General features: G+C 39.8%; 1 protein-coding gene across 1 annotated transcript in view; it reads right to left on the reverse strand.

The window, feature by feature from the left end:
• Positions 1 to 19,073, reverse strand: part of MTHFD2L (methylenetetrahydrofolate dehydrogenase (NADP+ dependent) 2 like) — a 58,844-nt gene that overhangs the window by 7,805 nt on the left and 31,966 nt on the right. The window contains exons 5-7 of the mRNA XM_084627142.1: positions 18,402 to 18,509; positions 4,747 to 4,839; positions 21 to 146 (exon numbers count right to left, since the gene is read on the reverse strand). Coding sequence (XP_084483268.1) covers positions 21 to 146; positions 4,747 to 4,839; positions 18,402 to 18,509 — 327 coding nt within the window. The remainder of the gene's footprint in view (positions 1 to 20; positions 147 to 4,746; positions 4,840 to 18,401; positions 18,510 to 19,073) is intronic.

Here is a 19,073-nt window from a genome sequence, read left to right on the forward strand (position 1 = left end):
AGAAGGGGTATTTTTCTTACCTTCAAAGTCCACATCCCCTACTAATTTGGTTTTCCCTGTCAGAGGGTCATGGATATGGTTGATGCCTACATCAATCACAGCTGCACCTTCTTTAACCATATCAGCTGTAATCAACTTTGGAATACCTGAAATCACCAAGAAATATTTGATTAACACAGCCAGATACAGAACTAAGTAATCTGCTCTTAATTATAGAAAATTTTATATAATTGGTTTATTTTTTCAGTATCTTTGTCATAGTTTTGATACACAGAAAACACCATGGTTTTAATTAGATTTTGAGGGTCAGAAACAAGGTTGATGTCAAGAGGTTGTGTCTACAGTGAGCAAATAATTTCAGTGAGGCTATGTAAGATCCTATTTCTACAGCACATCCTTGGATTCTTTGATTTCCCATATATTTAATTGTTAAATACTTGACATTCCAACCATTTACCTGAACAGCGTACAATATTGTTTACGTAACATTGCTGACACAAATTTTACTATTCTAGAAGCAGATAAAATATTGCAACTGTTCGACATATACATGCAGCCACTAGGAGATCTAGCAAGACATTGGGGACTCAAGATATGCAGGTGACACACAACTCTATCTTTCACTACATATGAAAACACCACTGTCACCAAGCTAACCCAGTAATTGACTGAGATCAGTTCATGGATGAAGAATAACTGCTTGAGGTTGAACCTGGGCAAGTGGAGATTACGTTACTGGCAGAAGTAAATGCAGAGAAGTTTGTAGCTATGAAACAGTCTCCTTTGGTTGAAGATAGACACCCAAAATCGGTTAGTCAGTCCACATTTTAGGAGTGCTCTTGGATTCCTTGCTGATGCTAAGCAAGTGCAGAGCAACCTCCATAATAACACAAATAAATAATTCTGCTACCTATAGCTAGTTAGGAGATTGCATCCCATCCTGATGGATGATGACCTGGCCTCAGTAAAACACACCTTCATTAACTTCTAACTGGACTACAGAAGTGCAGTCTACCTGAGCGTGAAGCCCTCAGCAACTAAGAAATTCCAACTGAACTCAAGTGCACAGTGCATGTCTTCAACCAGCCATCACGAATAAAAACAACTTAATACACATAAAAAGAAAAACTCACATAATTCCCTTCAGCTCAGAGAGAAGATGGGAGAAAGAGAAAACCACAGATGATAGTTACGTCACTTAAAACACTATACAGGAAGATACCATGGTGATGAACGTGGTATAAGAACCAGAATAGAATGGAAGGTTATCTCAATATTTGCAGTTTTAGCTAAACTTCCTTATAATCATTAGAGGAAATAACTAGAATTCTACAAATGCCAAGGTTGTTATCCAAGGTAATTGGTAAGCATAAGGGTGACCTCTTTGTAGACACACATGCAGACTGATCTTACTCCCATTGAAGACAACAGCAAAACTCTTTTGATGTCAATGGAAGCAGGAATGGTCCACAAAGACTCTCTTCTTTGCAAGGATCCTCATCGGAAGGAGCTTGATTTTAACACCCAGGCTTGTGCAGAGAGATGACTGCTCTAATCTGGCTTCCAGGCTCTGCTAAAATCCAGCATAAGCTCTTTGAACCATTTCAACAATTCTCTTTGACGCAGAGAAAAGCCCTACCTGTCAAGAACAGAATTTTAGTGCCATTTTTTTGAACTGTGTTCCAATATTTAAATAAACTTATAGTGTTTTATATTTTTAATGTGACTTATTGCTATGGCTTTAGAGACAACAACAATAGATCTGACTAGACATCAGACAGATCTGCCTGGCTAGGCAGCTAGTTAACTAACAGTTCCCTCAAATGTTAAGACAAATACTATATGACACCTAAATCATTATGTGCTATTGAGGAATAAAGTATAGAAATACTTGTACATTACCTCCATATTATATTTTATATGATCTAAAAGGAATGACATGTTATTCTGATAAGTGTAACCACTCAAAGCCCTTTCCAAATTTTCTTACCTATTACAGAACCCCCCGCTTTTTAAATGAGAAGACATTCCATCTTTAAAATAAAATACAGCCTTGCTTCATGTGTTATAAGGACACCTTCATTCTCTTGACTCTGCCACTCTTTAGTAATATGGGCATTCTAATACTCTAAAACAGAACATCTGCAGTGCCCCTCAGAGATATATGTTGTAAAAGGTTTCCCTTCTCCCACTAGCTGGGTCAAAGGCAGGAATGGTTTGAGAGAGCTGTGGGGGGCAGGAGAATAGAAAGCAAAAGTGAGTGTTTCTGGATGCAAGCTGTTTTAGGGAGAAAGGGACTGCTGTATGAGAGAGAGGTGATACAACAACATTTCTCTCTATATATTGTATATAGATGAGCTTGAAAAGTGTTGAAAGAGGCAAATTTTCTAATATACGTTCCAATAATGTTGAGAGGTGCTGGCCTATGTCTATTTCATCAAACTGTTACACAATAAACTGGAAGTTGTACTGGTAATAGGACCACTCCACAATTTTATGGGGGGAAATTATCTGAGCGGCATAGAGTCATACTCTACAACTCTTATTAAAGCTAGCAGGAGTTGCACAGCTAAATCCTTTATAATGATTTGAGAACATGCCCCATTAACACAGTAATACTTAAACTAAACAAAAAAAATTGCTTGCTCCTCCCCCACAACCACCCCCCAAAAAAATTAACACAGTTATTTAATTCTGCCTCAGCACAGAGGGCTGGACTAGATGACCTCTTGAGATCCCTTCCAACCCCACATTTCTAGGATTCTGTGATTTACCAAAGTCTCCTTTGCATACCAACTGCTACGAGATCACTGACTCCTAACATGCTTTACGTCTAATATGTGGGAAATCCTTAAATGCATAGGTTTTGCAGAAAAAGCTAATTATCTATTTTTTCAAAATCACAATTTAGGCAGAGCTGTTTTCTGCAAGAAATGTGAAATAAGAACACTTGAGGAAATGAATAAACCATTGGCTTGATAAAATGCAGACTTCAAAAACTAACAACTAAATGGAAGATAGAGTATTGCATCATGAATAGCATTTATTGCAGAAAAGGAGTCAAACTGAGAGCCAGCCTGCAAGTGGGCCTGCTATAGATGTGTTAGGGAACACACAAGGGCCTCCTCCTGCTGGCACTTCCCACATACAGCCCTGTCACAACTGTGGTCCCACCACAAATGGGGTGGGGAGGAAATAGGTTCATGCCCTGAACTCCCTTCATCCTAGCAGCAGAGCAAGCCAGGCACATCGGTGAGAATATTGCACCATCCCAGAGAAAGATGCAGTCTGCACAGTTCCTGTGAACTCAGGGAAACTTAAAGGGATTATGCCTTCCTGAGGCACGATCTCTCCCGGAGCTTCCACTGGGGCTATGCAACTCCATGCCACACCCAATGCAGGGCTGTGTATACTTTGCCCAATCTAGCCCAGATATATCTCGTATTGTGTAATGAGTGACATGAAGAAAAAGTGTAAGCAACAGGTATTGCTGAATTGGTACTGAACGCAGTTTAAATGCAAGCACAGCCAACAACAAACTCTGTTCAGAAGCTGTGATTAAACCCTGACAGTAAGTTCTGATGAACTACTAAGCAGCATTTATCTACACAGACACGCTAAAGAAAATGATTCCACATCCATTATTATTTTCTACTTATAATTTGTGAATTCTGGTTAAGAGCACAGTCTAGTAATCACCATATGGGAGATCTGAGCTCAAGACCTGAGCTAGATTTCCTTGCTCCTAAGCTGGCATGTGAAGAAGTGCATTTAGCCTGTCAGGGAAAGCAGCACCTCACTTCACATTTGAACAAAAATGATAAGCCTCAGAGTAAGCCATACCCATATTCATCTGGAAGGCAGTTAGCAAGGCTTGGGGTTTGGAGTGTGGAGGAGTGATCGGGGAGGTGAAATGACACAAATCCTGTGTACAGCAAGAGGGGCTTGAATGACCACTGTGAAAAAAAAAAATAGAAGAACTACATAGACATTGGCCAAACTTGTTTCTAATGTTGCTAAGATATTAAAAATACCATTAAAGCAACATTTGCCATCCAAAGTTGGAACTCTGATCACTTCTTTATTTAGTAAAGAAAAGCCCAATCAAAACACAAGTATTTCTGTCTACATATCTCCAGTAATATCAAACCACTGAACTTTCCAGTTACTAATTATAGAAAATCCATTCTTTCAACAGCCCATTCTTCCGTTTACCTCCTTATACTGCAATTGTACAAAACAAGGATGAATAATACATACATAATACCAAAACACCACATTTAATTTGCCAAGACTGCCCTTAATTCTAATAGCAAAAGAAAGACACTATTGTTACCTGAACATGGCCTCCAGCTGATTTACGGAAACCCTACTGTCAGAAGCTGAATGACTCACCATTTTTGTACAGTACAGAAAATGTTTTAGTTTATATAATTATACCTGTATTAGCTGTGCACTGACTGGTTTCCATTCCTGAGTTCATCCTTAAGCTTCCCTAAAGGGAAGGTGTCATATGTGATGAGAAACTAGTTTATGAATCTGCAAAATTTGAAGGGCAAAAACTGAGGGCCAAATCTCTTCCCTTACTCAAAACAAGTGGACCCACTGAAGCACCCTCAGCAAGCATGATCACAACCCACTTAGATAACACATTTAAAACAGATAGTGGCACCACAGTTGTAGAAACCGAGCACCTGGTGAGTTTTTAACATTTGCCATTGTAGTATTAAGGACACTTAGTATTACCTGCAGCTACTATTATAATGTCAGCTAGTTGGGTATGGATCTTCAGCTGCTCTTTTGGAGTATATCTGTGAGTAATTGTCACTGTAGCATCACCTGTAATGTAAAATATTCACAATTAATTGTCATTTATAAAACTCCCACGAAGTATTTATTAACATGTGGAAATGATTCATTAGATTTTGGCATAGTAAGAACACACACTTGATCAAATAAATTCCTGTCTTATGATCTGATACGTCATCAGATATATTTCTTTTTTATGACTGGACACCTTTTTTTCAGCATATGCAGAATGCCATTGCTTGCCTTCCCACAGGTACAAAGAAGTGCAACCATATCAGTCTCATCCTTCAAAAGCATAACCCAGTGCAGCTGTTTAACAGTGTGGACTAAATTCTTTTCTGGGTTAACGTCACTGAGGTTCATGGAATTACATGAGAATGAATTTAGCCTCATGAATCTATTTTACTAAATGTGATGTGAGTATAGCATTATAAGATGCCTTCACTTATCACAACCTAAAACACTGGATATAAGGAGACTATGTTTATAACTTTCTCCTCATATGCCCTTGGTCATTCATCTCTCTCTGTGCCTACTATACACCTCTCTTGCCATTCTGTGGCACAAATTCTGGGGGAGACTATGGACTTCTCTGTGTCTACAACCAGAGATAACAGCAGAGTTACCTTCATATCTCTGCATTTCCCGCAGGTCAGATTTTAGTTTTCAATGTATATTTTGGAGAGGTTTGAATGTGCAACAAGTGGTAATGAATGTTAACAGGAGCAGCATTCATTCTTGTTGATATTTCCCTTTGGATTTGAAAATGGTTCATTGTGCAGGAAGGAGACATGCATGGCTCTGCCTCCGTTCTATCCACTACAGAGCTTGGATTGCATGGGGATTCCTGGGAGCTACAACACCAATATGGAAGTCTACCACCAAGGATTTTCTGCTTACAAAGCTCTGCCCCTGGCTACCATTAGTTTCACATTGGCGGCCAGCACATGGAATATCCCTGTTGATTGCAGTGTCCCTAGCAGATTTCAGAGAGGAGAGGATTTCTTTAAGAAACATTCATGCCCAAAACAATTAACAACACTGTCACTATTTGTGTATCTGATAAAATTCCTATTAGACAGACTTGAGAATGCCTGTCACTATGCCCACTTAGGGGAAGAAATTATCCAGACCAAATCCTATGGTATTATCAAGTGAGGTACCTTGGCTGTCCTATGCCTTCTTCTCCTAAACCCCAGGAGAAGCACAATGATAGCTCATCTCACACTGCTCAGACACTTATTATTCCATTAATATGGATACCAAAAAAAGTAGAAAGGAAAATGTCTCCCAAATATCCATTTCTGCTTTTCTCTCATTGCAGATGCAGAAAAGTCTTGTTCCACCATCTCCTGTTACTTGCTGTTAAACAAAGAGCTGATCACTCATCTGTGCCAGAGACCACAGGAAGAGTTTGCATGCATGGCAAATGGAGGCCTACAGTCTTTTGGGCTAACTCAGAAGCTTTGGAGACCTGCCCTTGCATGGGTGTATGTAGCTGGGCAAGGACAGTTCTTCTGTGGCTCCTAACACTAGACATGAAAAATCGTACAATTGTGGGGAACCTGACAGAGAACCTGAGAGAAGCCCATCATGCAAATCAAGGAGGTTTGTGAGCATGGGGACCATGCTTCCTGGTTGTCTTCCAAAAGCAAGGAGGAGATAATTGGGAAAGCAATGAAGGTAACAATCAGCAAAGGAGACTCTTCCTAGGCCCTGAGCCTGATTCCCCCTCTCTTTCTCTTTGCTATCTTCCCTGTGTATGCTGAACCTGTTCTACCCCATGCTGTTCACCCTCCATCCATTTCAGGTCCCCTGGCACATTGTCTCCTCTTAAAATTTTACATTACAATTTTCACTATTTCAGTCCCTGCCATCTGCTCCGACACCTCAGGAACATCTATTATTGATCAAATCTGCACCTCATCTCATTGATACACTTTTTCCTTGTTCTTCTTCCCTATCCATCCTTCATGTATCCACCCTACTGTGAAGGTCACTCCCTCTTCCAGCATATGCCTGTACTTTATGTGCTCTCCCACAAGAGAAATGAATCATGAATACTACAGTAATTGGCAGCAGGGAGACACCCAGAGTGTGGGAACAGATTCACTGAATCAGTGGACCAGAGGAGGTTACACTGAGAGAATTTAAAAAGCTGTTGCAAAACCCACCTATCTGTTAAAGCTTATCCATAGCCAAAGTTAAAAACAAACAAGGGGAAAAAAAACCAAATAAGCCAAAAGGAAACCAACAAGCATAGACTCATAGAAACTGGAAAGGGTGAATCCCCTACAAAGTACCCTCTGGACATCAGCATACTGTACAGATCTGATCTAACTGTTCAGCACTTAAGTTCTTTGTTGATGGGGTCCCTGGAAAAAAAAACCTGGATGGTTGGCTGGCTGAAACACAATTCTAAGTGACAGGAGATAGACAGAAAAGGTGATTAGGGATCAAAGGAAGGGCAGCAACTTTCCGTACTCAAATTCAGGCTCCAAGGTTGAAGAGCCTGGCTGCAGCTGACTTTGAGTGTAAGATGGACCATTCTTCTAGAATCTCTTAGCTAAAAGGTCTGCTGTGATAACAACACCCCCAATCATTCTTGTCAAGAATCCTATAGATGAAGCTTAGACCTTGAGGTTACTTAAAGCTACATTTTCCTCCCTTAGCATCTTAGGGATCAATAAAGGAAAGGAAATGCACAAAACAGATATTGTGGAAACAGAAAGGAGATATTATTTTTTCTGGAAATCCGCTGTCATATCTTTCGACCTACTGATTATCATTGGCACAAAAAGATTTAATGAGGGAGCAATTCCACTGGCAAAAGTTTTTCTTCTCCAAGGATCTCGCTCTCACATAAGTGAATTGATATGTTAGCCAACCTGCTTGCGTATTGAGATGCTTATATTAGATGAACCACTTTTATAGTTAATTTATTTTTTCCACCCAAATTGCAGAAGAACCAGATCTCCTCTTAGGAAATTAGCTAGATGGGTTTCCATGTTCATTGATATAAATAATAGATTCCAGATTGTCTGCACTGATCCATAATTGCTGAGATTTCAGAAAAGCACACTAAATGCCTCACATTGCCAGGACAATCTAGATTCTGGAAAACAGCCTGAGGTGTAGCTGCTATCCTGAATGGAAGAGCTTTATGCTGGTACTAATAATTCTGCATTACCACGTGCAGGAATTGATAATGTTGAGCTACTGGAATGTGTAACTCAACTCCTCCAAGCATAAGTAATGCCCCAGCTGAGCTGCTGCTGCCAGTGATCTCAAATTTCTTGTAAAGAACAAAAGAATTCAGCTATTTTACATCATTGCTTGGTATCCTTAAGCTTCAAATGAACGGTGAAGAAAAGGGTAGCATGCCTACTTCCTGTTCCATGCTAAAACAGCAACACCAGAGATGAAGTGCTGTAGACCTGCCCTCTCTTCTGGACTGATGGGGAGATCAAAAGGGATGAAGCCACAGAGGAGAAATGTCCATGAGGCAGCAATTAGAAACTGATGTTATCAGTTCCCATTCCCTTAGGGAAAAAAGTCGAGGGAGGGGAAATACAGACCCTGACATTATGGAATCCAGAGACAAGAAACATAGCTGTGTATCTAATAGGGGATCTCTGAAAGAAGAGTCACCTTTGCAACAGTAAATATGGGTACAGTTCTCATTAAGATTTTAGAAAGGAAGACTTTTATAAAGCTGAAAAGTCCTTCCACACCAACTTTCATCAAAGAAACTTCCTCTGAAGAGAAGAAATGCCAGCTTGTTTAGAAAAAAAATACCTTTCCTTCATGCACATAATCACACAGCCTTTTGAGCTACTATATTACAGGCCAGAGAGTCTGCAGTCAAGAGTAGGCTGGAAACTTAATCAGCTTCTAAGGCTGAACATTACAGGCTTTCCCTAGAACTTCTGAGGAAGGATTTGTCCTTAGGCAATCCCTAAAGCCAAACAATTAGCAGCTGCATTGAAGAACGGGCTTCACATCCACAGCAGTTATCATGGGACTTGTATGAACGTCAAAGTAGGGAGCTTTTCTGTTTATTTTGTGGTTAGGTTAAAATAGCGTAAATATATTTTTTCTATACACCATTACCTAAGAATTTCAAGAATAAACTTGGAGGAAAAGATTTTGCTGACTAAGGATTTTTGTGTGCTCCTGCTGAAATCACTCCACCAGCCTGCAAATATAGTTAGGATTGCAGCCTGGTTTCTAGAGCAACGGTTCTCAAACTGTGGGTCGGGACCACAAAGTGGGTGGGACCCCATTTTAATGGGGTCGCCAGGGCTGGCTCAGACTTGTTGGGGCTTGGGCCAAAGCCCGAGCCCCACTGTCCAGAACCGAAGCCAAAGCCCAAAGGCTTCAGTCCTGGGTGGTGGGACTCAGGTTACAGGCCCCCTGCTTGGGCCTGAAGCCCCTGGGCTTCGGCTTTGGCCCCCGCACCCAGGATGGTGGGGCTCAGGCTTTGGACCTGCCACCCGGGACAGCTGGGCTCAGGCTTTGGTTCCCCCTCCTGGGGGCATGTAATAATTTTTGTTGTCAGAAGGGGGTCGCAGTGCAATGGAGTTTGAGAACCCCTGTTCTAGAGAAGAATACAATTTCCTTTCTGAGGCCAGCATCAACTTTCCTGCCAGAGGGATCAGCTAGGGAGGTGTTGCCATCTGCAGGACAGAAGGACTTCTAGAAACATATCAGTATAGTTGAACCCAGCACAGGAGAAGAGCCCCATAATTGAGATAAGTCTGTAAAAAAATTGTATCAATTTATCAAAATTTTTAGATATGGGGGATTCCTCACCAGGAACACCTGTGACCTCTGATACAACCTAATCCTGATCAGATAAAGCTAGACAAGTTCTGTATCTTCTCTCAGCATCCAGAAAGATCCCCCTGTGACCCTAACTTTTTCAGCTTTAAGAGAAGCCTGTAAATCCATAGAAAATAATTTAATCAGATTATTGATGCCATCCAATTTAACCTTCCTCGAAGAGTCATTGTTTGAGGATTTGTATTTATTGTTCTAACTGGGTTCTTAGGAGGAAGAGGAAAACCTTTTAAAGTTTCTTTTAAAGGTGTGTGGGTTTGTTTGGGGGTAGATGTCTTAGTCTTAGAAGAAACTGGGGGTGACTATTTTTACTTACTTTTCACCTTTGCCCCTATTGGTGAAGGAGGAATAATTGTTGTCAGGGAAAGAACCACTCAGAAGAAATACAAAATGGGACTTGGTTTAGTGAGATTTGACAAGGAACAGGTGAATGTTCGATCAAGAGGTCATAAATGTTTAAAGTGTGGTTCTACTCTAAGCAGTGGCTGGAAAAATGACACTGTGGGGCTAGATGCTTATTGTCCTTCACTGATTTCAGATAAAATTCTTAATTTTATAATTAAAAATATGCATTTTTAAAAATGTTAGACCTTCAAGCTCTCCATGAGATCTGAAAGTCAAGCTTTTTTTCTTTTCTGCTCACTCATCATCATCAATTACCCTGACCCAGAATGATGTGCAAGTGGATTCCAGATGCTCCTTAACAACAGGTTGCTGTATGCTAGGTGGGGCTTCGTTGGTGGGATGGTCTTGGGAAATCACTGTGAGGTTTTTGATTTAACAGGGAAGTAGGGTCAGAATGAGGGAAGAATTCTGACTAGTATTTTACTTTTTAGAAGTCAGATGGTAAGAGGTAGCTGGTTTATGGGGGTAGGTTCAAACATGGCATGATGCAAATTATAACCCTTAATGTAACCAGGAAACATACACGCTTTTAAAAAAGATTTATACCATTAGATCATTTCACCACAATTAGTATATTCACTCTCATTTATAGATTAAAACAAGGAAAAGGTATGTAAAATGTATGCCAAAATGCTAAATTTGAGATTTCAAATTAATAATAGAAAATTCAATGAAGATTCCCTTAGCAACTATCTCCTTGCTCTCAGGGATTACAAGAATGTTGTCTACTATCTGAGCATTGGGTAATTTGACTACAATGCAGTAAAGAATACAAATATTATACACAAAAGAACTTCACTTTGTTTTATAACCAAAGATGTGAATACTGTTGCAGATTACAAATATCTATTATACTTGCATGATGTGTAAACTGAGTGTTTTGAGGAAACCAACAAAACGCTTCCCGTGTTTTATCATTTCCCTCTCACCTGGGCCCTGATTCTGGGCTTTGGCTGAGCTGAGGATGTGGGAGCCTCTTAAGTACAAAGGTGGCTGTACACTACTTTTGCACCTCCCAGATTAGACTACAGCAGGGCCACTCTAAATATGCTACACTGCAATGACTCCCCACAGAGCCACCTACCGTTACAGTGTGCCTGAAGTGCATAGCTCCATACCAGTATGACAGGGGCTGTATAAGAAAGGGAGCCAGTTCTGCTGGCTATATGCCTCTAGGGAATCCCCTCTAAGACTGGGAGCTTTCCATAGAGCCAGCATACAGGGGTCACAGCACAGGGCAGAATCGAGCCCCTTGTGTCTGTAATTCAACCATTTTATAAAGACTGATTAAATAGGGATGGAAATCATGCCTACAAAGACAACTTTTGGATCTCCTACAAAGCTCCTATCAAGCCAAATAAGGGTTAAACTGATAGAAGCATCTTTAATTAATTCATCCTCTAATAAGAAGTCACCCAAGTCCCAAGTAACGGCCAGCTTTTGGGTTGGCAAAAGCCCTGTTACACACCTACACATCCATCTTCCTTTCATTCCCACACTTGTTTTGTTATGGATGCTTTGATTAGAAGAATAGATAATTTAACCTATAAAACACAAAGACACCTCCCCAGAAGTACAATACATTTGACAGGGAGGAAAGCAGCACATTGTATCTTTGCCAGCCAGGAACACATTGGGAGTCTCAACATGGTGGTGGGGGTGGAGGGGAGGGCCGGGGGAGAGTAGGCTGGAGGCACGACCTGGGAGCAGATACGTGGTTGAGTGTTATGGGGGGAAATGTGACGAGCCAAAGGCATGATGATGATCTCCTTTATCAAGCTATACAAAAAAAATTGGATTCTATTAAGTGGTTGGGTGAAGCTTTTGGCCGAGTCCCCTGACTTGTTTCCCTGCTTCATTTCTCCAGTGTTCATAAATATAAAATCCTGCTTCAAAGCAGAGCCAATGAAAAAGCCACTTATATGTTGAATGGTACCTTATGCACCAGGAGGAAAAGGACCTATTAGTAACAATAGTCAGAAAGTAGAGGCTTCATCCTTGACAAATAAAACAAGCAAATAAAGTCCTACAAAGTATATGCAGGGTAGGCATTTAAAGGCCATGTAAGATAATGCTATCGTTTTAGAAGGCAATGTTAGATGACAGTGTATTGTGTACAATACAGAAATGAATATTGAGTCTACAGAGATATTCAAATTCTGGAAAGAGTACAGAACTTGACAAATTAGCTCAAGAGGCATGAAAAAGATTTCCTAATGAAGCAAGGCTCATTGTATTTAAAGATATGTTTTGAGAAAAGGTGACGGCACAGAAAGTGTTTTTATAGCTTTTAAGAACCTTTGGCGTGAAACAATGAAACAGGAAATATTTCCAGGAGGAGGGCTTTCAGAAAGCTGAGTGAATATTGCAAAACAGTATTGCAAACATTTTCTGGAATGAAAAAACAATGATGTATTTCAGTGGTAATTCATAACCCTTTCATTTGTTCTCACAAATATTCATACAAATAACTTTCATGTGCAAGAACGTTCATAGAAAACAAAAGTCTTACAAATACCTGTGCAAATATATAGTTGCAAAGTTTTGTGACAGAAGTATTTGCATGGTCATCTAGAAACTGACTTAAACAGCTCCAGTGACTTATTCAAGTCCTCCCCCTGTATACAAAATTTTCAGACATCCAATCATGGAACAGAAACAATAGCCCTGGGACTCAGATGTCCAGTCACACAGCATAAAAAATGAATTATGGATGGTGAATAGGAGTTGCTTATAATTTGTGAGAAATCCCATAGACTGAAAGATGTTTGCATAAAACATTAGTCAAATAAGCTTGAAAAAGAAGTTCATACAAGTTTAAGTCTGTTGATATAAGTAAATCTGCAAACAGACAAAGAACTAATTTACTCAAACAAACTATTTGCTACAAATAGTTTACATAGTTCTAGATATCAAATGTATATGGAGGAGTCATGCAATCATAGAATCATAGAATATTAGGGTTCGAAGAGACCTCAGGAGGTCATCTAGTCCAATCCCCGGACCAAAGCAGGACCAACACCAACTAAATCATCCCAGCCAAGGCTTTGTCAAGCCTGACCTTAAAAACCTCTAAGGATGGAGATTCCACCACCTCCATAGGTAACCCATTCCAGTGCTTCACCACCCTCCTAGTGAAATAGTGTTTCCTAATATCCAATCTAGATCTCCCCACCCACACTGTAATTGAGACCGTTGCTTCTTGTTCTGTCATCTGCCACCACTGAGAACAGCCTAGCTCCATCCTCCTTGGAACCCTCCTTCAGGTAGTTGAAGGCTGCTATCAAATCCCCCCTCCCCTTCTCTTCTGCAGACTAAATTATGAGGAGAGGCTGAGGGAACTGGGGTTAGTTATGTGCCCCAGCCCCCTAATAATTTTCGTTGCCCTCCGCTGAACTGTCTCCAATTTGTCCACATCCCTTCTGTAGTGGGGGGCTCAAAACCGAACGCAATACTCCAGGTGTGGCCTCACCAATGCCAAGTAGAGGGGAATAATCACTTCCCTCGATCTGCTGGCAATGCTCCTACTAATATAGCCCAATATGCCGTTGGCCTTATTGGCAACAAGGGCACACTGCTGACTCATATCCACTGTAATCCCCAGGTCCTATTCTGCAGAACTGCTGCTTAGCCAGTCAGTCCCCAGCCTGTAGCGGAGCACAGGATTCTTCCTTCCTAAGTGCAGGACTCTGCACTTGTCCTTGTTGAACCTCATCAGATTTCTTTTGGCTCAATCCTCCAATTTGTCTAGGCCACTCTGGACCCCATCCCTACCCTCCAGCATATCTACCTCTCTGCACAGCTTAGTGTCATCTGCGAACTTGCTGAGGGTGAAATTCATCCCATCATCCAGATCATTAATAAAGATGTTAAACAAAATCGTCCCCAGGACTGACCCCTGGGACACTCCGCTTGATACTGGCTGCCAACTAGACATCAAACCATTGATCACTACCCGTTCAGCCCGTCATTCCAGCCAGCTTTCTATCCACCTTATAGTCCATTCATCCAATCCATACTTCTTTAACTTGCTGGCAAGAATACTGTGGAAGACCATGTCAAAAGCTTTGCTGAAGTCAAGATATATCACATCCACCCCTTTCCCGATATCCACAGAGCCAGTTATCTCATCATAGAAGGCAATCAGGTTAGGCATGACTTGCCCTTGGTGAATGCATGTTGGCTGTTCCTGATCACCTTCCTCTCCTCCAAGTGCTTCAAAATGAATTCCTTGAGGACCTGCTCCATGATTTTTCCAGGGACTGAAGTTCGGCTCACTGGTCTGAAGTTCTCTGGGTTCTCTTTCTTCCCTTTTTTAAATATGGGCACTGTATTTCCCTTTTTCCAGTCGTCCGGGACCTCCCCCGATCACCACGAATTTTCAAAGATAATAGCCAATGGCTCTGCAATCACATCCGCCAACTCCCTCAGCACCCTTGGATGCATTAGATCTGGATCCATGGACTTGTGCATGTCCAGCTTTTCTAAATAATCCTTAACCTGTTCTTTCACCACTGAGGGCTGCTCACCTCCTCCCCATACTGTGTTGTCCAGTGTAGCAGTCTGGGACCTGATCTTGTCTGTGAAGACCAAGGCAAAAAAAGCATTGAGTACTTCAGCTTTTTCCACATCATGTGTCACTAGGTTGCCTCCCCTATTCAGTAAGGGTCCCACACTTTCCCTGACCTTTTTCTTATTGCTAACATACCTGTAGAAACCCTTCTTGTTACTCTTCGCATCCCTTTCTAGCTGCAACTCCAATCGTGCCTTGGCCTTCCTGATTATACCCCGCATGCTCGAGCAATATTTTTATACTCCTCCCTAGTCATCTGTCCAAATTTCCACTTTTTGTAAGCTTCCTTTCTGAGTTTAAGCTCACTGAAGATTTCGCTGTTAAGCCAAGCTGGTGGCTTGCCATATTTGCTATTTTTTCTGCACATTCTGCTATTCTTTCTGATTTAAGAAAAAGGTTTAACATTAGTTATGGATGTAGCTGTGCAGATTTTTAATTACATTTTAATGTAATTTAGGCCACATGTTAGGGGCCTAAATGACAACAGCAGTAAGTAACAGAATGATCAGGAAGCAGGCCGAACTTTCATTGGAGCAAATAAATTCAGATGGCAGTCGTTACAAAGAAAACATTGCGAGAACTGGTTCATTTAAATACTGTATCAACAATTCTAAGCATGGGAGAACAGAGGCAGATCCTGAATACAAGTGAAGGAAACTGAGGTATTTAACTGGCCCGAATATCTAAGCTGTGAAACAGGTCATTACTAACTAATTCCATAGCAATTTCTCTTTCTGATTATAAAACAAAAAGTGTCTCAGATCACTAATTCTTCTGAGTCTTGGCTGGTAGAAGCCAGAAAACTGTACAGTATTTTTGCCTATCAAACTTCACTCATCTAATTAGATCAGCATTGCAGACAGGAACTTGGAAAGTTAGTCCTTCTTTCTTAAACCTCATAACTAACAATATAAGAGAACTAATTCTTCTTCTTCCAGGGCAATGAATGGCAAAACTCCCATTGATTTTCATGAGAGCAGAATTGAGCCCAAAGCTTTTCACTGACTATAATTACTACACAAACATACAGAGAAGTTCCAAACACTAACTTTCCCACAGAGTCTTCATGGAAAAAACTATATGATTAGTAACAAGCTTTCAACATTTCATTATATTAATAATACATTTCACTACACTCCTACTAAACATGACTGAAATTAAGCAACACCCATGTTTACTTCATTTATGAATGATACTTCTGCAGTTCTAACATCAAAACAATGTTGCAAGAGAGTAATATCTTATTTAAAATTAAATAGCATTTGTTATTCTTTTTACACTGCAATTATAGCGGCATATCAGTGCCGCTATAATGAAGGAAGCATCAGTAATCCCATTATAAACACTTATTTTTCCTTATTTTCAGGGGGGACATAAATTGAACCATAACTACATTCCTCCAGGCTAAGAGTTAATATTATAGGTCTCAGGTTGAAAAGATACTTTGTTTTTCATTTATAAACGTTGATAAGCAGTATACTACAAAAGTGGTCAGATATATATACCAATAATTTAAAAGAACATCAAAAAAATTAAAAGTAATATATAAAGTTTGGAGAATGAGGGATGTATCTGTATTATTTTTATATAAATATCATGTGTACCTCAGTTTACCTCTGTGATATCATCCTGCCTGGCTCCACAGAATTAAATCAAAGGATGCTGTTGGGGGAAATCATCGGGAAATGAAACTATGGCAAAAATAATGTACAGTTCAGAGAACACACCCTGGGGAAACAATGAGGCAGCTATCAATTGGGAAATGCCCCTGGGCCAGATTCCAACTAGGTTGGCAAAGTTTACTCTTTCCCAGCCGTACCCATGAACATAGGGGGTGCTAAAACTTTAAAGATGCTGGTTTAGGGAAGAAGGAGGTAGAGTCAGTTGTCAGCAGCTCCCTGGAGGGCTGAGGGGAGAAGACTCTGACAGAGACACACTAAAAAAGCAACACAGAAACTGCAGCAAACCAGCTCTCTCTCTCAACCTAGAGATGGAGGTAGCCAGGCAGAAGGGAACTTACAAAAGCTTGCAAGGAAAGATTACGATGTAGGTAAAGACCTATGCATATAAATGTTTTTGTTGTTATCCTTTGTTGTGTGAATTATGTATATTTTGCTGAATAAACAATGCTTTCTTTTAAATAAAATATTTTGAGTCACTTTAATCAGCAGCTGTTTCGGGCACCCAAAGAAAACAGTTTACAGATGCCAAACACAGTTGGATCTTTTGGGTTAACATGGTTAGTAAACAGGAGACTGAAGACCAGAAATCAAGTCTAAGAGTGGTAGGACCACATGGTTTCACCCAGAGAGGGGTGAAGGCAGCTAAACCTCTCCACAAAGGGGTGCAAGTTGAGAGAGATTAAAAGGGGTCTAAAGTGCATCTCGCCCTGTAACCGTGACAACATGCCTGACAGAAGATACTATTTTAATACGATAAACAATTAATCATTATCAACAGTTTTAAGCTATATTGGAGCAAACAGTTTAGTTGTTTTGGATGCATTTTCCCATTAATATAACTTAAAACCCCATCCTTATTTGAAGTCAATGGAACTATTTATGTGCTTAAAGTTAAGAACGTGTAAATACTTTGCTGAATCAGAGCCATAGGTATATGGAGGCAAAAAGGGAGGGCCTGATCCAAAGGCCAATGGTAACAGCAGGAATTCAGCAGATGCTCAGCACCTTTCAGGATTTGATCCTAATCAGTTGTGTAAATTAATACTTATCACTCAGTAAGATGAAATCCAAATTAAGGGCCTTACATGAATAGTCCCATTTAAGTCAATGTAATTATTTGGGAGAGAAAGACAAACTGCATTCGTTGCATGGCTTTGAAATCAAGATGAAACAGTTGTTGCTGAGACTGTTCTCAGTGATGAAATATTGTGATTGGCCCAGAAAAAACAAGGGACAAGGAAGACAGGAAGATAAGGAGAATTTGGATTATGGATAGTTTGTCATACTAACGCTGTGAGCTAGAAACAAACGACCATTTCTGCTTTGAGATTTGTGTTTCTTAGCAAGCTTTCAGTAAAGTCCTAAGGATGGACATTTATAAAAAATTAAGTCACTGCATATCATTTTTAACGTTTCTACGGTCAACATTTCTTATAGAAAATTTAATTTCGTTTTAATCAACCCCTTTCTCAATACATTGTTGGAGACCACTGTCTAACTGCTTCAGTTGCGCTTATCATCAGATTCAGCGCAGAGGAATATCTATCTTGGGAGACTGTTTCTGCGTTTGTGTGGAATAGATTTGTTGGTGAGTAGAGAGATTTCAAATAGCAAGCTATGCACCTAAACAAGGTAAATGTAGGAACTATACACTAACAAGATTGCTAGGATGTGTTCCAAAAATGACAATTGGCCAAACTGAACATGTTCATTTTAAGTAGGGATTGATGAATCTCAGAAGTGCAGAGTTTGGGCTGAATTTGGATAAGTATTCAAAAGTTCAAATTCTTATCCAAACAATCTGAAACTCTTGAATTTAAACAATTAAGCTGGAAATTTTGCAAGAATAAATATTTTCATGAGATTACGAGCATGGTGTCTTCTGCATGGAAACTAGAAGGAAACATTATTAATCCAAACATATTCAGAACACAGAAAAGATTGTCAAGTATGATTCTAAAAAAATTAAGTGATGGTACTAGGGATGAACTGTTACATTTTCTCTGTCCCCCTCCCCTTTGCATATCTCTCATTTTGCGCATTTTCACTGATCAGGTTATTAAAGTAAATCATAATATTCTTGGACATACCTCCAGGCCTTTCATGCTCTCCATCTGAATGTAAAAGCATTGAAATAGGCATTCCTACATTCTTAGATCGTCCAGCGACAACAACATTTTTTCCAAATGTTTGTATTCCTTACAGGGAAAAACAAAATAAAAAATAATTCAGTTAGTCTAAAAGATCCAAAAAACCTCACCACTTGAACTTGACATGTCAGCCATCAGAAACAGTAAAGGAACAATTTTATCACCTATTCAAATTTCCTCTCAACGTTAAATTTAGTATATGTACAGTTGATCTACACCATCATTTTACTATTTCTTTTAGAAACATATTTTTTCCCCCTATTTTAGTGTTAAAAGAGGTGTTTTAATAATAGGGAATTTTTGCCCTCTATTTTATATTTTTCTGCAGAACTCATCCAATTTATCACTTAAATTATCTTTCATTATTGAAAACTGAGGTTTAGACAAACTCTAGTACAGGTACTTGCATATGATATTACAAAAATATGCAAAATATATTGGTGACCATAAAATTACATCATGAAAGATCAACGCATTGTTTTGACTATTCTCTCTGTACTCAATTTATTGTACATCTACTGGCTTTAAATATCTTATTCTATCTGCAGAATACTGCTCCATCCATCTTACTAGTCTTTAAATATTCTTTTAATCCTTTCTTTTCCATTCAGA

This window comes from Lepidochelys olivacea (assembly GCF_965140295.1).
Source record: "Lepidochelys olivacea isolate rLepOli2 genome assembly, chromosome: 4".
Classification (NCBI taxonomy): Eukaryota; Metazoa; Chordata; order Testudines; family Cheloniidae; genus Lepidochelys; species Lepidochelys olivacea.